Source organism: Phyllobates terribilis, unplaced genomic scaffold, assembly GCF_046119375.1.
Source record: "Phyllobates terribilis strain yellow unplaced genomic scaffold, ASM4611937v1 Scaffold_75__1_contigs__length_6962009, whole genome shotgun sequence".
In the NCBI taxonomy this organism is placed as follows: domain Eukaryota; kingdom Metazoa; phylum Chordata; class Amphibia; order Anura; family Dendrobatidae; genus Phyllobates; species Phyllobates terribilis.
The window spans coordinates 1,759,883-1,783,215 of record NW_027362835.1 but is presented as its reverse complement, the minus strand read 5'-3'; the positions used below and the strand labels follow the sequence as shown (position 1 = coordinate 1,783,215).

Below are 23,333 nucleotides of genomic sequence, written 5' to 3'. Positions count from 1 at the left end.
AGGCTTTAGCCCCATATAAAGTACAGGACAAGCAGCTCTCAGACACTTAATAAATCACTGTATTATAGGTTTACTTTCAGGAGCTGAGACAGAACCTCCAGTCATAGGTTACTATGTCATTTCACCTCCCCGAAATTGTACTGCACACAGAGCTAAAGGCAAAAGGGGAAATGTCCCTAAGTGCATACAGTAACTATAGGCTGTGGGAGGAATGTGCTGACTGCTTCCCAGGCTGAGGTTCCCAGGCTGAGGCTCCACCATGTAGATGAGCAGAGAGCAAATCCTTGCTGGATGTCTAGGAGACAGCAGCGTCCCCTGTGCTCTGCTCTCACCAGAGCCTGGGAATTGTGGGGCTGAGCAAACATTACACATCCTGGGAGGAGAGCAGCTCCTCACTCCACAGCTCCTCACGCCACAGCTCTCCTCACTCCACATTGCTCCCTGTGCACACTGGCAGCTCTTGCAGCCCTTCTTCCCTGCAGATCGTTGCTCTCCGGAGATGGGACAGTCGGTGCGATCTTCCTTGCTGCATTATGTGCTGGTGACTTGTTTTGTGGCGATCTACGGATTTATGGATGAAACTGAAGACAAAGCAGTGAAATCAGAAGGATATTGTAGCAGGATCCTGAGAGCACAAGGAAGCACAAGGAAAGAAGGCTACAATGAATTCTCCCTGAGAGTGGAGGGAGACCCGGAATACTACAAGGCAGGGAACACGTACAGGGGTAAGTGCCGGAGGCAGACTGGGGGGCGACTCTGCCCCATAGAAGAACAGCTGCTCAGTGTTTCCTTCTCTTCATACAGTCATACCAGGCAGATGGAGCAGAGCTGAATGTGTCTTTAAGGCTTAGAAGTTGCATCACTTCTACATTCTAATATCTAATAGTAATGTATGTGATTCATCTCAACTGCTATGCTAGAAAATGCACCCTGTGATAGCAGGCGAATCTGGCCAAACCACTCCATAGAGTAGCCATGAGGGCATGTTACCAGGGGACTCGTCTCAGGGTGGCACCAACAAGTCACTTTAATTTGGCCAAGGTGTTTAGATCCATAGCTAAGGCAGCAAAGTGATGATTAGCTTACAGAGAAGGAAAGTCTACCTATGATCATGTGTTACCTACTCAGCTCTGTTATTCCTGTTCCCACGATGTAAAACCAGATGAAAACTTTAGAACATTAGTGATTAAGGACATGTAGTTATCCTGTATTCATTAAGAAATCCCTTAATAAACCTACCATCCTTTATTATGTTACCTAATCTTTTTTTTCTCTATGATTCCTTGTTATCAGCCATTTTATTTGAGGGCAAGCTGACAGTAAGGTTAATTAATAGGAATGTGTCCTAAAAGATAATGACCCCAATGATCGATGCTTTACCTGCAATCTGTCTGCTTCAGAGTCGTGTTATAGATGTGAGTGGATGGGGATGCTCCTAGAAGCAGTGATCATGTGGGTGAATACAATGTATAGTACAATATACAGCAGGTCTGTTCCCACGTTGAGGTCGCCAGGCATGTTGTCAGGAGATATCCTGAACCTGTTATGTCATCTGTGGGTGGCACGGCCATGATCATTCATTTCAGCCTAATTTTGCAGCTGATCCTCCTCTGCTGACAGCAGCCAATTGCTTGTAAAGCACACTGATATTTTGGTTGGCAACCCATAAATCCCAGTGCAGCCAGACTCAGAACATGAAAAGTGGCCACATGTGCTCCCACCCCATGTCCAGACAGCTCCACACCACCCCTGATCAGCTGCAGCATGACATTTCTTCTAAACCATGGCTGCCTCTGCTTACGTAGAGGACATACGCGGGTCATTATAACTTGTGTTACACTCTTCTTGTACGTAGTCTTCTCTGTTATCAGCTTATTATTTCTGGTTGGAAAAGCTTGGTCATATTCCTATGGAACTAGAGAAAAATCACTGAGATTGTAGAGACCCCAATTAATTTTAGGTACTTCTCATTACGTGACCGTGCTTACTCACAGGAGAGAGTACGTGATCCAGCTTACTCACAGGAGAGAGTACGTGATCCAGCTTACTCACAGGAGAGAGTACGTGATCCAGCTTACTCACAGGAGAGAGTATGTGATCCAGCTCACAGGTGAGGGTACGTGATCCAGCTCACAGGTGAGGGTACGTGATCCAGCTCACAGGTGAGGGCACGTGATCCAGCTCACAGGTGAGGGTACGTGATCCAGCTCACAGGTGAGGGTACGTGATCCAGCTCACAGGTGAGGGTACATGATACAGCTCACAGGTGAGGGTACGTGATCCAGCTCACAGGTGAGGGTACGTGATCCAGCTCACAGGTGAGGGTACGTGATCCAGCTCACAGGTGAGAGTACGTGATCCAGCTCACAGGTGAGGGCACGTGATCCAGCTCACAGGTGAGGGTACGTGATCCAGCTCACAGGTGAGGGTACGTGATCCAGCTCACAGGTGAGGGTACGTGATCCAGCTCACAGGTGAGGGTACGTGATCTAGCTCACAGGGGAGGGTACGTGATCCAGTTTACTTACAGGGGAGGGTACGTGATCCTGCTTACTCACAGGAAAGAGTATGTGATCCAGCTTACTCACAGGAGAGAGTACGTGATCCATCTTACTCACAGGAGAGAGTACATGATCCAGCTTACAGGAGAGAGTACGTGATCCAGCTTACTCACAGGTGAGGGTACATGATCCAGCTCACAGGTGAGGGTACGTGATCCAGCTCACAGGTGAGGGTACATGATCCAGCTCACAGGTGAGGGTACGTGATCCAGCTCACAGGTGAGGGTACGTGATCCAGCTCACAGGTGAGGGTACGTGATCCAGCTCACAGGTGAGGGTACGTGATCCAGCTCACAGGTGAGGGTACGTGATCCAGCTCACAGGTGAGGGTACGTGATCCAGCTCACAGGTGAGGGTACGTGATCCAGCTCACAGGTGAGGGTACGTGAGGGTACGTGATCCAGCTCACAGGGGAGGGTACGTGATCCAGTTTACTTACAGGGGAGGGTACGTGATCCTGCTTACTCACAGGAAAGAGTATGTGATCCAGCTTACTCACAGGAGAGAGTACGTGATCCATCTTACTCACAGGAGAGAGTACATGATACAGCTTACAGGAGAGAGTACGTGATCCAGCTTACTCACAGGAGAGAGTATGTGATCCAGCTCACAGGTGAGGGTACGTGATCAAGCTTAGTTACATGGGAGGATGCGTGATCCAGCTTAGTTACAGGGGAGGGTACGTGATCCAGCTTACTCACAGGTGATGGTACGTGATCCAGCTTACAGGTGAGGGTACGTGATCCAGCTTACTCACAGGTGAGGGTACATGATCCAGCTTACTCACAGGAGAGAGTACGTGATACAGCTTACTCACAGGAGAGAGTACGTGATTCAGCTTACTCACAGGAGAGAGTATATGATCCAGCTTACTCACAGGAGAGAGTACGTGATCCAGCTTACTCACAGGGGAGGGTATGTGATACAGCTTACTCACAGGAGAGAGAACGTAATCCAGCCTACTCACAGGGGAGGGTATGTGATCCAGCTTACGCGTGAGAGTACGTGATCCAGCTTACTCACAGGGGAGGGTACGTGATCCAGCTCACAGGGGAGGGTACGTGATCCAGCTTACTCACAGGAGAGAGTACGTGATCCAGCTTACTCACAGGAGAGAGAACATGATCCAGCTTACTCACAGGGGTGGGTATGTGATCCAGCTTACTCACAGGTGAGAGTACTTGATCCAGCTTACTCACATGGGAGGGTACGTGATCCAGCTTACTCACAGGTGAGAGTACGTGATCCAGCTTACTCACAGGGGAGGGTACGTGATCCAGCTTACTCACAGGGGAGGGTATGTGATCCTGCTTACTCACTGGAGAGAGAACGTGATCCAGCTCACAGGGGAGGGTATGTGATCCAGCTTACTCACAGGAGAGAGTACGTGATCCAGCTTACTCACAGGAGAGAGTACGTTATCCTGCTTACTCACAGGAGAGAGTACGTGATGCAGCTTACTCACAGGGGAGGGTATGTGATCCAGCTTACTCACAGGAGAGATTACGTTATCCTGCTTACTCACAGGAGAGAGTACGTGATGCAGCTTACTCACAGGGGAGGGTATGTGATCCAGCTTACTCACAGGAGAGAGAACGTGATCCAGCTTACTCACAGGGGAGGGTATGTGATCCAGCTTACTCACCGGTGAGAGTACATGATCCAGCTTACTCACAGAGGAGGGTACGTGATCCAGCTCACAGGGCAGGGTACATGATCCAGCTTACTCACAGGGGAGGGTATGTGATCCAGTGGAGCGCAAACAGCGTTCCACGGCGTGGGAATGGAGCATACTGCATGGGAAATGTTAGATTGTCTCGTTTTCAGCGGGTCTTATAATGGATTTTTCTTTGTGGGGGTCTTAGATGTGTCTCCTCGGGGGGATCCTGCCTTGGGGGGTAGGGGATCGCTGTCTGCCCTTTATGGGGCGTTTGTGGATCGCTGGGGCATGTATGTGTGGGTGGGTTTAGCTCCTGCAGGGGGCATTTGCATATACGAGCTTTAATTGGCTAAAGTTAGCTGCTATTTACGGTGTTATCCAATGAGACCAGATGTGTCTCAAGGTACACACATGGGAATTATTTGGATTAATTGTACCTGAACATACTTAAGGCAATCAACCTGTGGCCATTTTGCCACTGCCTTTTCTATATACCTGCATGGAGGGTTACCATACCCTAGACCATTGATAATAATTTTTCTGTTACTCCCCTGATGAATCACTTGATGGTGAGGAAACGCGTTGGGAAACTTCTGTAGGGTCTATGTAGGGCTGATCAGATCTTTAGGGTCAGCTGTGGACTGCCCTTGTCAGGGCGGGAGCTTTGGGGTCCTAGGGACAGCATATGAGAACAGGGCATTATAGGGTCAGAGGTGGATGACCGCTGGATTAACCCTGTGCTATTCTGTGGAGAAATTCGTGCTGCAGGACCGGTGAGATTGTTCCTTTTCTTTCTACTTATGAATTTCCACTGTTTGCATATGATAGTCTCTCTCTACTATTAAGGAGTAAACATTATTGTAGTAAATTAAGGAACATATATCTCCTGTTGTATTTTCTGAACTAGTCCACCCCACTGGGTGAATAACATCCCTATTTATGTTTGTTTGTGTGTATCTAGATACTATTTTAGATTTTAATTATCCCATTAAAAGTTATATTTTAATTCTGCCATTTTTTGCTGTATATGTCCGATTCTTGTTGGCGGATTTTTTGTGGCCAGATGGCCTTTTTTTGAGATTTGTATGTATTTGCTGTTTATTGTATGTGATCCAGCTTACTCACAGGGGAGGGTACGTGATCCAGCTTACTCACAGGGGAGGGTACGTGATCCAGCTTACTCACAGGGGAGGGTACGTGATCCAGCTTACTCACAGGGGAGGGTACGTGATCCAGCTTACTCACAGGGGAGGGTACGTGATCCAGCTTACTCAGGGGAGGGTATGTGATGTTTAAATCCAAGTACCCCATCCTTCTCTCCCCCAACATTTGCCATCTCTGGAAAGTCGGAATGTCGCCATGCACATTAAGATCCTCCCATACACATTAGTCTAATGTCAGTTGAACCGTCCATTATTGATGGCATGGGCTGACAGACTAAGGCTAGAGTTAGACGACCGTGTATTCTCTCATCCAAAACAATCGTACCGATTATGCCACTGACACTGAACAAGGTCTGATCCGTGTGTCCACCTACCTAGTGTGATCCAGATGAGAGAATTGGAGCACACTGTGATGAGAAGATAGAGAACAAAACTTCTCCATTGTGTCAGTGCGCGAAATCGGACTGTACTCAGATGTCCCAGTCCTAAAGGAACTAAGGACTGGGACAAAAATGGGACACCTCCTAACAGAAGTTGTTGCAGAGCAAACGTTAAACTGACAAAAAGTACTAGAGGTCCCAGAGGACCAAGCGAACCAGAGAGAGATAGGCATAAAAGCACCTGGCTAGAGAGACAGTCAAAGCAACACTGAAGTCCAGCAAAGCCAGAAGGGCGGAGCTGGAATATATAGGCAGATGATCACGTGACCGCAAAACAAAAGATAGAAACAAAAACAAACAGGAGGGTTCTGACAGATGAAATATCAGCAGCTCTTGCGATAATTTGCTCACTTTTTGTTTACGGCTCCTTTAAGGGGTATTCACTTCTCCAAGATCATATCTCAATATGTAGTAGGTGTAGTAATAGTAATATTAGCAAATACCTCCAATCAGAAATGTAGTATAGTTCTTCTGATTCGCTATGTCGCTTACCCCTTGTGAAGGGCATTGCAGTAGCTCAGGTATCCATGGTTACGACCACTCATACAGTAATAGTTAGTTGTTAGTGGTTCTAATCATAGATACCTAAGCTACTGCAATACCCTGCACGTGGGGTAAGCAACATAGTGAATCAGAAGAACTATACTACATTTCTAATTGGAGGTATTTGCTAATATTATTATTACACCTACTACATATTGGGATAGGATCTCAGAGAATATCCCTTTAAATGTGTGATTACAATCTGCTAAAATCTGGAGGACAAGGTTGTTGGAGATGTTTTGAATATCTGATAAAGCTGCAGCTAGTGGCTTTTCCATGGCTGTTAATACCCAGTGAGAGAGCCCACCCCGTGTTTGTGACCGGTCTTTCTTCTGGTTGATATTAAATTTGGAATATCAGAGCTGGCGCTGCGTTACTGTGTCGTTCTTTGTGACTATAGGTTTGCTTTACTTTCAGGTGGCCATCATTTTAAGAGAAAAAGCGCATCAAATCGAGTGTTTCCTATCGACAAAAATGATGGAACTTGTAATGATCTGTTAAATCTGGAGGATAAGATTGATGGAGTTTTCGCAGATATCAGATAAAGCTGCAGCCGTAGGCTTCTCCCCAGATGTTAATACCCTGCTCATATAAGAGTTCACCTTATGTCAGCGGCAAGTCTTTCTGCTGGGTGTCATTAGATACAGTCAGACTGGTATTTCCCATTTTGATATAGCAATTTGCTTTTTTTCCCATCATTTACAATTTATTGAGGTCACTGCTCTTTTTTCTTTTTCGGTATCCACTGATATTTTTGAGCGCTAAATTCATCAAAATGGAGCATGTGGTTCATGAATTTAGTGCAAAATAAAAATATCTTTGTTAAAACAGTTTTTGCAACTTTTTAGTACCAAAAAAGTCACAAAAATACACCAAAATAAAAACTCCTCCAAAAACCTTATTCCAGGGGATACATTTGGTAGAAGTCACATCTGGACAAGCAAAGTTGTGGAAGAAAAATAAAAAGCGGACTTTGTCACTCGTGTGATGCCTGTATGGCTGCAAGGCAGAATCCTGAGTCGCAGTCGGAGCTGATACTGCGTTGCTGCGTCATTGTGATTGGAGGTGAATTTGTACAGTTTGGGTATAAGTGGTGGAAATGAGCAGATTTTAGCGTACTACTTTGTGCGCAGAAGAGCTGGGGCTGCAGAGGCCGACAGAACTGTGATGAATTTCTTCAATATACTTTTATACTGAAAATCATGAAGAATGTGACATTATTCATAGGTGCAAGGACTACCTGAGGCCGGAGGCAAAACTATCAGTGAGCATTAGCACCCCTGGAGTCTGCTGCAGACTTATTGCATTTATGTTGCTTCCAGAAAGATAAAAAGTTCTTAAGATTGAAGAAGAAAATAAGAATTTCTTTAGAAAGCTAAGTCTGCTTGAGGGTGTTTTCGTACTTGTGATATTTTTGAAAAAATACAGTTTTAATTCAGTTTTTTTGAGAAAAAACCCTAACTGGATTCAAAGGGAATATGAAACGTGCTGGAAGAACTTCTGCGGCTTCTTTCTATACCATCTCTCAGGTACAGGTGCATCTCACTAAATTAAAATATCATCAAAAAGTTAATTTATTTCAATTCTTCAATACAAAAAGTGAAACTCAAATATTAGTATATAGAGTCATTACAAACAGAGTGATCTATTTCAAGTGTTTATTTCTGTTAATGTTGATGATTATGGATTATAGCCAATGAAGACACAAAACTCATTATCTCAGTAAATTAGAATACTTTATAACTACAGCTTTGATGTATGTGCCTCAGCCCCTCCAGTGTTGTATATGCTCCAACTCCCTCCAACATGGCCCTACTGTGATGTATCTGCTCTATAATGTATATATGTCCCTAGCCCCTCTTGTAATATACACTGCTCAAAAAAATAAAGGGAACACTTAAACAACAGAATATAACTCCAAGTAAGTCAAACTTCTGTGAAATCAAACTGTCCACTTAGGAAGCAACACGGATTGACAATCAATTTCACATGCTGTTGTGCAAATGGAATAGACAATAGATGGAAATTATCAAGACACACTCAATAAAGGAGTGGTTCTGCAGGTGGGGACTACAGACTACATGTCAGTACCAATGCTTTCTGGCTGATGTTTTGGTCACTTTTGAATGTTGATTGTGCTTTCACACTCGTGGTAGCATGAGACGGACTCTACAACCCACAGAAGTTGCTCAGGTAGTGCAGCTCATCCAGGATGGTACATCAATGCGAGCTGTGGCAAGAAGGTTTGCTGTGTCTGTCAGCGTAGTGTCCAGAGGCTGGAGGCACCACCAGGAGACAGGCCAGTACACCAGGAGACGTGGAGGGGGCCGTAGGAGGGCAAAATACAGCAGCAGGACCGCTACCTCCGCCATTGTGCAAGGAGGAACAGGAGGAGCACTGCCAGAGCCCTGCAAAATGACCTCCAGCAAGCCACAAATGTGCATGTGTCTGCACAAACGGTTAAAAACCGACTCCATGAGGGTGGTATGAGACCCCGACATCTACAGATGGGGGTTGTGCTCACAGCCCAACACCATGCAGAACACTTTGCATTTGCCTCAGAACACCAGGATTGGCAAAATCGCCATTGGTGCCCTGTACTCTTCACAGATGAAAGCAGGTTCACACTGAGCACATGTGACAGACATGACAGAGTCTGGAGACGCCGTGGAGAGCGATCTGCTGCCTGCAACATCCTGCAGCATGACCGGTTTGGCAGTGGGGTCAGTAATGGTGTGGAGTGGCATTTCTTTGGAGGGCGGCACAGCCCTCCTGTGCTCGCCAGAGATAGCCTGACTGCAATTAGGTACTGAGATGAGATCCTCAGACCCCTTGTGAGTCCATATGCTGTTGCGGTTGGCCTTGGGTTCCTCCTAATGCAGGACAATGCCAGACCTCATGTGGCTGGAGTGTGTCAGCAGTTCCTGCAAGATGAAGACATTGAAGCTATGGCCTGGCCCGCCTGTTCCCCAGACCTCAATCCGATTGAGCACATCTGGGACATCATGTCTCGCTCCATCCACCAACATAACGATGCACCACATCCTGTCCCGGAGTTGGGGGATGCTTTAGTCCACGTCTAGGAGGAGATCCCACAGGAGACCATCCGCAACCTCATCAGGAGCATGCCCAGGCATTGTAGGGAGGTCATACAGGAACGTGGAGGCCACACACAATACTGAGCCTCATTTTGACTTGTTTTAAAGACATTACATCAAAGTTGGATCGGCCTGTAGTGTGTTTTTCCACTTTAATTTTGGGGGTGACTCCAAATCCAGGCCTCCATTGGTTAATAAATTTGATTTCCATTGATGATTTTTGTGTGATTTTGTTGTCAGCACATTCAACTTTGTACAGAACAAAGTATTCAATGAGAATATTTCATTCATTCATTCAGATCTAGGTTGTGTTATCTGAGTGTTCCTTTCATTTTTTTGAGCAGTGTATTTGATAGGGAGCTTTTTTAGAGAATCTATGCTGAAATCGTGCAATAAAGTACAGCACTGAGATAAGTAAATCAGTTTTACAAATCCTATTCTGTAAAACTCCCCAGCCTCTAGACATGATGCCTCTTTGCCAACATTGTTAAATTCCCAATCTGGTGAGAAAAAGTTAAAGATTTTCATGTGAGTTTCATCCATTGGCAATAATGTATTGCATCCTGGTTGCTATGTTTATAATGCATTTAATGTGGACCCGTCACCAGTCCAAAAATGCCCACCTATTGCTCTTATTTTATTCTCACTGCTGTCCTGAGTATTCAGGTTTTTTTTTAAACCCAACATATAGTTCCAAAGATAAGGGCCTTTTTTTAAGTGCTAATGCTGCCCTTCAGGGCAAAGTGACAAAGAAAAAGCCATATCTGAGACTGGCTAATAAAAGGAAAATATTAATTTGGGCAAAAGAACACAGACATTGGACAGAGGAAGATTGGAAAAAAGTTTTATGGACAGACGAATCAAACATTTGTGAGACGCAGAATAACTGAAAAGATGCTGGAAGAGTGCCTGACGCCATCTGTCAAACATGGCGGAGGTAATGTGATGGTCTGGGGTTGCTTTGGTGCTGGTAAAGTGGGAGATTTGTATAAATTAAATAGAATTTTGAATAAGGAAGGCTATCACTCAATTCCATACCCTATGGACAGCGCTTGATTGGAGCCTATTTCATCCTACAACAGGACAATGACCCAAAGCACACCTCCAAATTATGCATGAACTATTTAGGGAAGAAGCAGGCAGCTGGTCTTCTATCTGTAATGGAGTGGCCAGCGCAGTCACCAGATCTCAACCCCATTGAGCTGTTGTGGGAGCAGCTTGACTGTATGGTGCGCAAAAAGTGCCCATCAAGCCAATCCAACTTGTGTGAGGGGCTTCAGGAAGCATGGGGGGGAATTTCTCAAGATTACCTCAGCAAATTAACAGCTAGAATGTCAAAGGTCTGCAATGCTGGAATTGCTGCAAAGGGAGCATTCTTTTACGAAAGCAAAGTTTTAAGGAGAAAATTATTCTTTCTAATAAAAATAATTATTTCTAACATTGTCACTGTCTGGACTATATTTTCTAATCATTTTGCAACTCATTTGATAAATAAAAGTATGAGTTTTCATGGAAAACACAAAATTGTCTGGGTGACCCCAAACTTTTGAACTGAAGTGTACAAAGCCTTGAAAATTTATTCATACAGCATGAATTTTTCCATTTTTTAACATTACATCCACAAACAATTTTTTTACTTGGATTTTATGTGATATACCAACACAGAGTAGCAAGTATTTGTGAAGTGTAAAGGAATAATACATGGTTTGATTATGGGGTTCATACCCCTAAATATAATCCTGAGTGATCAATTGCCTCCAGAATTCACATAAATTGAGCCTATCTGTGTGTAATTTATTCTCAGTATAACTGTCACGCTAGGTATGGGGAGAACCCAGCATATAAGGACGGGAAAAGGGGAGGGAGCCCTACAACTAAGGAAATTGGAGACCCCTAAACAGAGCTAATAACAAACCCTGACTGCCCTATAGATGGTAAATAGGTTCTGCACCTAACGCCAAGCAGGAAACCTAGCCCTATTTGACCCTAAGGCTAGGCCCTAGGTAGGGAGCGGGAGGAGTGAGCACTAAGTCAGCCCCCAAATAACATATCAGACAGTCAGGGCTAAAATTGTAGAGAAGAGAAAAGCAGGGTAAGGTTATATAAAAAAACAAACTCTGGACATCTCACAGTGCACTGTTCAACCCATCATCCAAAAATGAAAGGAGTGACATGGCTGTCTAACTAAACTGACATCCCCAGCAAGGAGCACTCATCCCAAGCAAGCAGAGAATTAGAGAAGCAGCGAAGAGGCCAATGGGAACTCTGGAGGAGCTGCAGTGATCCACTGCTCAGGTGGGAGAATCTGTCCACAGGACAACTATTAGTTGTATACTCCACACATCTTGCCTTTATGGAAGAGTGGCAAGAAGAAAACCTGGCACACAGACCAAACACTAATGAAAATCTGCTATGAAAATTCTTCAGTCTTTCACGTATAAATAAAAACACGGATGCTTGAAACTGGTCTGAATTGCTGGATAAGTGAAGCATAAATGTAAAATATTTGGTACTTGTTGAGCCAAGGGTATGTGTGCGGTAAAGGTGACCACATGCAGTATGCATTAATGTAGGGTTTCACAAAATTGCAGTATGACATCATGTCCTATTGTGTCACCTGTCATTTTAAGACATTTTAACCTAAAGGGGTATTCCATATAATAGCATTAGATTTGTCTAGACCAGTAGAGGAGATCGATACTCATAATAGGCAACTTATCCTAATAGCTCAACAATGGAGAGAAATATTTTGTATGGAGCGCCGCCTGCCACATCAGAGAGCTCTATGGCAATCATCACATCTCTGAGTAAGATCACTTGAATGTTTGCATGAATTGAGATATGGTTATATAGTGATTAGGGTTGGCCTATAAACCCCTGAATAAAATTAAAAAAACACATACAGTAGAGAAAATAAGTATTTGATTCACTGCCGATTTTGTGAGTTTTCCCACCTACAAAGAATGGAGAGGTCTGTAATTTTTATCATAGGTACACTTCAACTGTGAGAGACAGAATCGAAAAAGAAAAACCAGAAAATCACATTGTATAATATTTAAATAATTAAATTGCATTTTATTGCATGAAATAAGTATTCGATCACCTACCAACCAGCAAGAATTCTGGCTCTCACAGACCTGTTAGTTTTTCTGTTAGAAGCCCTCCTACTTTGCACTTGTTATCTGTATTAATTGCACCTTTTTGAACTCGTTACCTGTATAACAGACACCTGTCCACACACTCAATCAATCAATCAATCACACTCCAACCTCTCCACCATGGCCAAGACCAAAGAGCTTTCTAACGACACCAGTGACATAATTGTAGACCTGCACAAGGCTGGGATGTTCTACAGGACAATAGGCAAGCAGTTTGGTGAGAAGATAACTGTTGGCACAATTCTAAGAAAATGGAAGAAACACAAGATGACTGTCAGTCTTCCTCGGTCTCGGGCTCCATGTAAGTTCTCACCTTGTGGGGTAAGGATGATTCTGAGGAAGGTCAGGAATCATCCCAGAACTACACGGGAAGACGTGGTCAATGATCTGAAGAGAGCTGGGACCACAATCTCAAACATTACCATTAGTAACACACTACACCGTCATGGATTAAAATTCTGCAGGTCACCCTAATCATGCCAGCACATGTCCAGGCCCGTTTGATGTTCGCCAATGACCATCTGGATGATCCAGATTAGGCATGGGAGAAGGTCATGTAGTCAGATGAGACCAAAATATAACTTTTTGCTATCAACTCCACTTGCCGTGTTTGTAGGAAGAAGAAGGATGAGTTCAACCCCAAGAACCCTGTCCCAACCGTGAAGCATGGTGGGGGAAACATCATACTTTGGGGGTGCGCTATACAGGCGATCAGAATGCAAAAAAGTGAAAGTCCCATAGTGGGACAAAGTGTAAAAGTTGAAAAAATGTCAGAAAGCAAAAAAAAAATTTGTAAAAATCTAAAAAAAAAAAAAAAATATACAGAACCCATAAATAAATAAAAAAAAACACAACACAATAAAAGTACACATATTTGGTATCGCCGCGTCTGGAACGACCTGACCTATAAAACTGTCCCACTAGTTAACCCCTTCAGTGAACATGGTAAAAAAAACAAAGCAAAGCTTTTTCATCATACCGCCAAACAAAGAAATGGAATAAAATGCGATCAAAAACACGAATGTAAATATAAATGGTACTGCTGAAAACATCATCTTGTCCCACAAAAATAGCAAGCCGCCTAGGGTTGTTCTAGGGTTGGGGTTGGACTAGAGTTAGGGTTGGGGTAGGGTTAGGGTTGGGCTGGGGTTAGGATTGGGCTAGGGTTAGGTTTGAGCTAGGGCTAGGGTTGGGCTAGGGTTAGGGTTGTGCTAGGGTTAGGGTTGTGTTAGGGTTGTGGTTGTATTAGGTTTGGGGTTAGGGTTGTGTTGGGGTTGGGATTTTTTCAAAAGTAAACAAAAAAAAAATGACGACGATATGGCGACTAGTGTTGATAACAAGTGTTCGCTACTTGAGTTTGCATCAGGTGCTCGGGTGGGCACCCAGTGTCGCGGGTGCTCAAGTGAAATGCTCGAGTCTCCGCCCCATATGTTTTGTTGCTGTTATACAGCCAAAAAAACCTTGCGGGGATTGCCTGCCATGCACGAGTGATCCCCCCATGTTTTTTTTGGGTGTCTAACAACCTTGAAACATGTGGGCATGTCACTTGAGCACCTGTGATACTTGGTGCATACCCGAGTACCCGATGCAAACTCAAGTAGTGAGCACTTGCGCTTAAGTCTAATGACAACTTATTCAGTATGATGACCTAATGTTATCAAATTCTGTGTCGTACCTCTAGATTCAAAATGTTCACTATACCCCTTGATAAAATCCTTGAGAGTGTAGTTTCCAAAATGGTGTCACTTGTGGGGAGTTTCCACTGTTTAGGCACAACAGGGGCTCCCCAAATGCAACATGGCATCCGCTAATTATTCAAGCAAATTTTATATTCAAAAAAGTCCAATGGCGCTCTTTCCCTTTTGAACCCTGCCGTGCGCCCAAACAGTGGTGTTCCCCCAAACAGTGGTATTCCCCCACATATGGGGTATCGGCTTACTCAAGAGAAATAGCACAACAAATTGCATGGTGCAATTTCTCCTGTTACCCTTATGAAAATGCAAAATTGGAGGCTGAAAAACATTTTTGTGGGAAAAATGTGAAAATGTTATTTTTATGGCTCAATGTTATAAACTTCTATGAAGCACCTGGGGGTTCAAGGTGCTCACCACACACCTAGATAAGTTCCCTGAGGGGTTTAGTTTCCAAATTGGCATCACTTGATAAAAGTAAAAATGAAAAAGTGGAAAAAAAAATACTTTTTCATTTTTGCGAATCAATTTGTGAAGCACTTAGGGGTTCCAAGTTCTCACTATGCATCTAGATAGTTGCCTTGGGGGGTCTAGTTTCCAAAATGGGGTCACTTGTGGGGGGTTTCCACTGTTTAGGCACATCAGAGGCTCCCCAAATGCAACATGGCGTCCGCTAATTATTCAAGCAAATTTTACATTCAAAAAGTCAAATGGCGCTCCTTCCTTTCCGAGCCCTGCCGTGTGCCCAAACAGTGGTTTTCCCCCACATATGGGGTACCGGCATGCTCAGGAGGAATTGCACAACAAATGTTGTGGTCCATTTTTTCCTGATAACCTTGCGGAAATAAAAACATCGGGGTCTAAAGTAACATTTTTGCGACAAAAAGTTAAATGTTCAAATGTTCATTTTTTTCTTCCACATTCCAAAAATTCCTGTGAAGCACCTGAAGGGTTAATAAACTTCTTGAATGTGGTTTTGAGCACATTGAGGGGTGCAGCTTTTAGAATGGTGTCACTTTTGGGTATTTTCTGTCATAAAGGCCTCTTAAAGTCACTTCAAATGTGATGTGGTCACAAAAAAATGGTTTTGTAAATTTTGTTGGAAAAATAAAATATCGCTGGTCAACTTTTAACCCTTACAAATCCTAACGAAAAAAATTTGGTTCCAAAATTGTGCTGATGTAAAGTAGAAATGTGGGGAATGTTATTTATTTACTATTTTGTGTGACATATCTCTCTGATTTAAGGGCATGAAATTTCAAATTTTGAAAATTTCTAAATTTTCTACATTTTTGCCAAATTTCCAATTTTTCACAAATAGACGCAAGACATATTGAAGAAATTTTACCACTGTCATGAAGTACAATATGTCACGGAAAAACTGTTTCAGAATCAGTGGTATCAGTTGAGTTCTTACCTCATTAAGTGACAGTGGTCAGAATTGTAAAACTTGGCCTGGTCATTAACGTGCAAACCACCCTCGGGAGTAAAGGGGTTAAGGGAACTGCTCATCTTTTGGGGTTGTTTTCACCCACAACAAGGAATCAAGTAATATCACTTGCTGCTGCTCCCTCAGACTAGAGTATTAGTGTTGAAGTCACGCAGAGCATGTTGTATGCAAGAAACCAAGGAACAGTGGTGAAATTAACCAAGTTGTTTGTTCTCTACGTGCCTCAAAGTTGGACCAACATCATCCCCAGTCGGTTATATAACAGTCTGTATATTGATTTCTCTCATTCCGATCATGCCTTATATGTGCCTTACTAATGTTTATCTTTTACCCCTTAGTGACCTCAAATATGACGTGAGATATAAGTGAATAGCATCCCCCGATGGGTGAGAATACTGTAGCCGTCAGCTGCACACTATATCTGACACCCTGCTGCACCAGCCACGATCGTTGTCACCAACCATTTACGCTAAACCCCTTAGATGCTGCTGTCAATAGTGACTATGGCATCTAGATGGTTAACAGAGTGTGGGGGATCCCTTTTTAACCCCATTGGCACCTGAGATCATGGTTGTGGGGTCCTGATGGCAATTCATGGACAAATAATGGCCTTAGAGTCTGTCGGCTATAGTGGCCTGTTCAGAAATTAGCAACATTTAGGTAGTAAAAACAACATATTTCATACCCGTCATGCTACTTTGCATTACTGAAAAGCACCTGAAGGGTTACTAAACTCCCTAACAACAGTTTTGAATATATAGAGGGGTGCTGTTTTTAAATGATATCACTTTTGTTTTTTTTCCAATATATAGGTCCCCCAATGTTACTTCAAAACTGAATAGGTCCCTAAAAAATAAGTTTTGTAAATTTCCTTGAACAAATGAAAAATTGCTACAATTTTAAAACCTCTAACATCCTAACAAAATAAAAGAGCATTTTACAGATGGTGCTGATGTAAAGCAGACATGAGGGAGATGTTTCATAGTTTTAAGGTTGAAGGTAGATGTAAAGGGATATTCCCATCTCCAAGATCCTATCCCAATATGTAGTAGGTGTAATAATAATAATGTTAGCAAATACCACCAATTAGAAATGTAGTATAGTTTTTCTGATTCGCTATGTCTTTTTCCTCATGTGCAGGCATTGCAGGACCTTAGGTATCCATGACCACTGATATAGTAACAGTTAGTTAGTTGCTAGTGGTCAAAACTATGGATACCTAAGGCCCTGTAATGCCTGCACATGAATAAAAAGACATATAAAATCAGAATAACTATACTACATTTCTAATTGGAGGTATTTTCTAATATTATTATTATTACACCTACTATACAGTACAGACCAAAAGTTTGGACACACCTTCTCATTTAAAGATTTTTCTGTATTTTCATGACTATGAAAATTGTACATTCACAGTGAAGGCATCAAAACTATGAGTTAACACATGTGGAATTATATACTTAACAAAAAAATTGTGAAACAACTGAAAATATGTCTTATATTCTAGGTTCTTCAAAGTAGCCACCTTTTGCTTCGATGACTGCTTTGCACACTCTTGGCATTCTCTTGATGAGCCTCAAGAGGTAGTCACCAGAAATGGTCTTCCAACAATCTTGAAGGAGGTCCCAGAGATGCTTAGCACTTGTTGGCCCTTTTGCCTTCACTCTGCGGTCCAGCTCACCCCAAACCATCTCGATTGGGTTCAGGTCTGGTGACTGTGGAGGCCAGGTCATCTGGCGCAGCACCCCATCACTTTCTTACTTGGTCAAATAGCCCTTACACAGCCTGGAGGTGTGTTTGAGGTCATTGTCCTGTTGAAAAATAAATGATAGTTCAACTAAGCGCAAACCGGATGGAATAGCATGCTGCTGCAAGATGCTGTGGTAGCCATGCTGGTTCAGTATGCCTTTACTTTTGAATAAATCCCCAACAGTGTCACCAGAAAAGCACCCCCACACCATCACACCTCCTCCTCCATGCTTCACGGTGGGAACCAGGCATGTAGAGTCCATCCGTTCACCTTTTCTGTGTCGCACAAAGACACGGTGGTCGGAACCAAAGATCTCAAATTTGGACTCATCAGACCAAAGCACAGATTTCCACTGGTCTAATGTCCATTCCTTGTGTTTTTAAACCCAAACAAGTCTCTTCTGCTTGTTGCCTGTCCTTAGCAGTGGTTTCCTAGCAGCTATTTTACCATGAAGGCCTGCTGCACAAAGTCTCCTCTTAACAGTTGTTGTAGAGATGTGTCTGCTGCTAGAACTCTGTGTGGCATTGACCTGGTCTTTAATCAGAGCTGCTGTTAATTTGCGATTTCTGAGGCTGATGACTCGGATAAACTTATCCTCAGAAGCAGAGGTGACTCTTGGTCTTCCTTTCCTGGGGCGGTCCTCATGTGAGCCAGTTTCTTTGTAGCGCTTGATGGTTTTTGCAACTGCACTTGGGGACACTTTCAAAGTTTTCCCAATTTTTCGCACTGACTGACCTTCATTTCTTAAAGTAATGATGGCCACTCGTTTTTCTTTACTTAGCTGCTTTTTTCTTGCCATAATACAAATTCTAACAGTCTATTCAGTAGGACTATCAGCTGTGTATCCACCAGACTTCTGCACAACACAACTGATGGTCCCAACCCCATTTATAAGGCAAGAAATCCCACTTATTAAACCTGACAGGGCACACCTGTGAAGTGATAACCATTTCCGGTGACTACCTCTTGAAGCTCATCAAGAGAATGGCAATGCAAAGCAGTCATCAAAGCAAAAGGTGGCTACTTTGAAGAACCTATAATATAAGACATATTTTCAGTTGTTTCACACTTTTTTGTTAAGTATATAATTCCACATGTGTTAATTCATAGTTTTGATGCCTTCAGTGTGAATGTACAATTTTCATAGTCATGAAAATACAGAAAAATCTTTAAATGAGAAGGTGTGTCCAAACTTTTGGTCTGTACTGTATATAAAGAGCCTGACACTTTGAAACGTAAAGACAAGTCCAGAGAGCGGCCTACATACTTCTGCACATGACAACTTAGAGTGGGCAGCCATTTCTTTGAGATATAAGGTTGGCTTGGTATCTTCTGACGAAGCTGAGCACATGCTATCATTTCTCAAAAGGCAGCAGAATCCACAAGTTGATAAAACAGCAACTGCACCTCTTGCAACTTGACAAACTGTGAGTTTAGTTGCCAAACCAGCGGATTGAGCGTACGCTTGTTTACACAATTGGTGATGGATATTTACAATTGCAACAGAGAAGGAGAAAGAGGCGTTCTCAGAGGATGACAATGTTAATGGTGGAGATGATGACACCATCCAGGTACTACTTAAGAATACAACATGGCTAACAGAAATGTGAATGTGTTGAGAAGGATGAGGACAACTTGAGGCAACGTGTAAAAGAACTTTCACACACGAGACACTCATATGTGTGACTAGTCACCACTGTGACCAGAGAGCCTCCCCCATTAACAGCATGTGTGGCATCACCTCACCATTGCCATTACTCTTGCTGGCAGGGCTGCCACCAGGAATTTCAAGGCCTCTTACGGGCGTGCAGACCTCATCACTTTCAGGCCCTTAACTCCTGCATGTAATGTACTGCAAGGGCTTGGGGCACTCAGGCAGCTTAGGAACAGAGGGCGGGCCGGCAGTGTCTGAAGTCACTGATATCAGACTTGGACAGCCCCCTCCTCTGTGGCCATACAATGTGTGTAGCTGCTGCTGTGAGTGACTCAGGCCCCGGGGCTTATTAAAATAAAGTAATTACCCCGGGCCCCAGCGTGCCACGCAGTCTGCGAAGCCATTTGTACTACTGCTTTGCTGCATCAGCGCAGGCTGCACAGCTTGTCTCGCCAGGCCGGGCTTCCCCCTCTTTGGTTCTTTTCACTGGGACCCATACACCAGTAATGGCAGTAATGCCCTGATGGCGGCCCTGCTTGCCAGAGACAAAGGAAGCCGAGTGTGACCTGCATTTGGTACTACTTCTGCCAGAACGTATGTTGCCAGTAATTCAATGCTGGTGATATTTATTATTTATTATGCTTTACCATCATTTTCCGCAGAACTTTACAGATATTATCCTTGATGTCCCCAATGGGGCTCACAATCTGAATTCCATATCTGTGTGTCATTGGCATGTGGGAGGAAATCGGAGAACCCCACACAAACTCGGGGAGAACATACAAACTCCTTGCAGATGTTGTCCTTGGTGGGATTTGAACACCACTACATTCTATTATATTTAAAGGGCACACCATTCACCCAAAATATCTTTTATACATGCTGAAATTATGGTACAAAACATTGTATTTGACTGGGCTTTTCCTATTTACATATATTCACTTTTTTATGTATTTATTATGCTTTGCTTATGTAACTGTATCATATTCCGCAGTACTTTACATACATTATCATTGTTGTCCCCAATGGGGGTCACAATCTAAATTCCCTATCAGTATGTCTTTGGTGTGTGGGAGGAAACCAGAGAACACGGAGGAAACCTACGTAAACATGGGGAAAACATGCAAACTACTTGCAGATGTTGTCCTTGGCGGGATTTAAACCCAGGACCACAGTGCTGCAAAGCTGCAGTTCTAAGCACTGAGCCATCGTGATATTAGTTTATTTTTTGTCTCTCTTCCTCTCCCGTTGCCCATGCCATTTTTAGGTTTAGCATACATTATAAACACAAAAATAATTAATTTCTAAACTGTGATAACAAACATCCAACTAAGTGAAAATATGACATTAACCAATAATGCTAGGCACTGGGATGATATATGTGATGAAATAAAGGAAGTTTCTTCAACAGTCTGCCCGTAATATCGGTGTGATATGTAAGTTTCCCCAATTAGACCATTTAAACAGGTGTGGTAAAAAAAACTACAGTTACTTGTCTCTATTGACTGGTGTAATTTATTTACAAATTTTGGTTTTCAGAACATATTTTTTTCTGGCTAAAAAGCACCACATAAAAAGTAATGCCAGGAGGGAGGAACGGCTTTTTCACAGGTTTAGTGCAACAGAGAGGGGCCAGAAGACCACGGTGTCTGGTTTCACGTACTCCTGCTCTGGTTTGAAGCACTTTGCCTATGTATTAAACAATGCAGGTTTTTTCCTTGCTAGCAGTGCATGGGTTAATATGTTTGGTTGAAAGCTCCTGGAGCTTTCCTGCTTAGATGGTCTCAGCTGTTCAGTGTTGGCCACTCCCCTCTGCTATATATGCTCGTCTGTGGCAGGGCTGTGGAGTCGGTAAGCCAAACCTCCATCTCTTCAACTCCGACTCCCTCATACATGGCTCATGTTTAAGTGATAAATTTACTGTAGCACAGATTCATCTCAGCTAAAAGTCTAGACCCTTAGATCAGGAATAGGACAGACATTTATAGGACATTTCATAACTTTCCCAAATTCTCATGAAAAAATATTCCCCACAAACTGCATTGAATTACTGTACCCAATTTATTATATATTTTAGGAGTCGGAGTCGGTCCATATTATACTGACTTCAACTCCACCAAAATGGACACCAAGTCCGACTCCACAGCCCTGGTCTCCGGCACTTAAGGATCACCACTGTTAGTTCATACTGCCTAGTTCTGGAGTTGGAGGTGTAGTTCTTGGTTGGAGTTGGCGTTTGGGGATTTGTGCAGAAGACTGTTCCTTGGAGTTTTTTGTGCACATCCTCATCCTCTCCTATTTTATTTCTCCTTCCTTTAACTCCCCCTGTGTTCCACTCTGTTGTTTTCTGAGCGCACTTTGTATGATTGGTATTTTAATTTATCCCTGTCCGTCTTCCCTTATTTGTCTGGTTTGTGTATTCGTATACACTTCAGCTTCCCACCTCCCTGGATGGGGGAGAGGACAGACAAGGGTTGATATAGGAGCATAGCAAGGCATGTGATCCCGGCGTCTTCACCATCAGAAGTAAGCCGAGACACAGAGATAGACTAGGGCGCTCCCTAGCTTGAGATATAGGGAATGAGCTCCTTTGCCCCAGGATATCCTGCAACAGTGCTGTGACATTAACACTGGAATATACCTTTTTTTGATCCATCACGGATCCAGTGGCTGCTCTGGCAGGGCAACTTCAACAACTCAGCCTAGAGGTGGCAGACTTATGTACCATTGTTTTGCAGCACCCAAACACCTTAGGTTTAGGGCCCATGACTCTCGGGCAAACCCTGGTGGAGCCAGGGTTTGCCCGTGATCACTCTACCAGATAGGTTCTCTGGGTTATGGGACAAGTTTCCTGTTTTCAGGGAGGCTTGTAAACTTTATTTTAAGTTATGTCCTCACCGTGGAGCAATGGGTGGGGATCATAATTTCTCTCCTCCAGGTTGACTCCCAAGCCTGGGCATTTTCTCTCCCCTCAGACTCTCAGCAACTTCGGATGGTTGAGGAATTTTTCCTGCCTCTGGGTCATATATACGATGACCCGACCGCGTCTCTTAGCCGAATCTACAGTATATCAGCTTAATCCGAGAGATCGGCCAACGGAGAAATATTCCTCCAAGTTTTGTAGCTGGTCCACGAATATTAAATTAAAAGACCCTGTGCTCCATAGTCAGCTCTCAAGAAGGAAAGAATTGTGCGGTGTTAGGGAAGCGCTGGAACAACTAGACAGGGAGGGGATTAAGGTTATAACACACAAACCTTTTATTGTTTAATATGCTGTCTAACGCCACAACGCGTTTCGATAGCAGAAGCTACTGTATCTTCCTCAGGTAGATTAGAGAGCAAATGAAAGATCAACCATTATATAGGGTAGGTGCACCAATGAAAAGACGCTAACAATTATGACAACGCAGGAAATACAAAACAAGAAGTAAATTAAAAAAAAAAAAAAGAAGACAGGAAATGAATATCGTATAAATATGAATATTTTTTTAGATTCATATTTATACGATATTCATTTCCTTTCTTCTTTTTATTTACTTCCTGTTTTGTATTTCCTGTGTTGTCATAATTGTTAGTGTCTTTTCATTGGTGCACCTACCCTATATAATGGTTGATCTTTCATTTGCTCTCTAATCTAATTGTGGAAGATACCGTAGCTTCTGCTATCGAAACGCGTCGTGGCGTTAGAGAGCGTATTAAACATTGATGTCATTGTGGAAGGCCCACTTCGGTCACACGTCATGTGTCCGCTGAAGCAGGAAGAAACTCCTTAAAGCCGTCCCTGTTAAGCTGCGGTCATCATACTGACTCCCACCTGGAAGCATTTTCCCTTGTTGTGTGGGGCTCCTTGGCACAACAGGACCAGGTGAGTGGTCACAACATCTCATCCTCCCCCCCCCCCCGCAAACCTCAGCCTCTTCACCATTGGCGCTCCAACTATTTTTGTTTTCCATAGTCAGCTCTGTCAGAGTCTTTCTGTAAGGGTAAAGTATACTTTTGCTTTGTATGAAACCCCGGTTTCACTGGAGGCTGCCAATGCTTTAGCTATGCATGTGGACTGCCGTCTTTGCCTGAGACATAAAGAGAGACTCCAATTTTTGGGGGGCCCGGGGTCAAGGGAACCTAGGGCTGAGTCAAACGAGGAACCCATGCAGTTGAGGGCGAC

General features: G+C 43.4%; 1 protein-coding gene across 2 annotated transcripts in view; it reads left to right on the top strand.

Moving 5' to 3' along the window:
* The first annotated feature begins 249 nt into the window (after positions 1 to 249).
* Positions 250 to 23,333, top strand: part of SPON1 (spondin 1) — a 1,048,567-nt gene continuing 1,025,483 nt past the window's right edge. The window contains exon 1 of one of the 2 annotated variants that reach the window (XM_073662598.1): positions 250 to 725. In XM_073662598.1, the coding sequence (XP_073518699.1) occupies positions 266 to 725 (460 nt within the window). In that variant the 5' untranslated portion in view covers positions 250 to 265. The remainder of the gene's footprint in view (positions 726 to 23,333) is intronic. The other variant, XM_073662597.1, reaches the window with a different exon arrangement.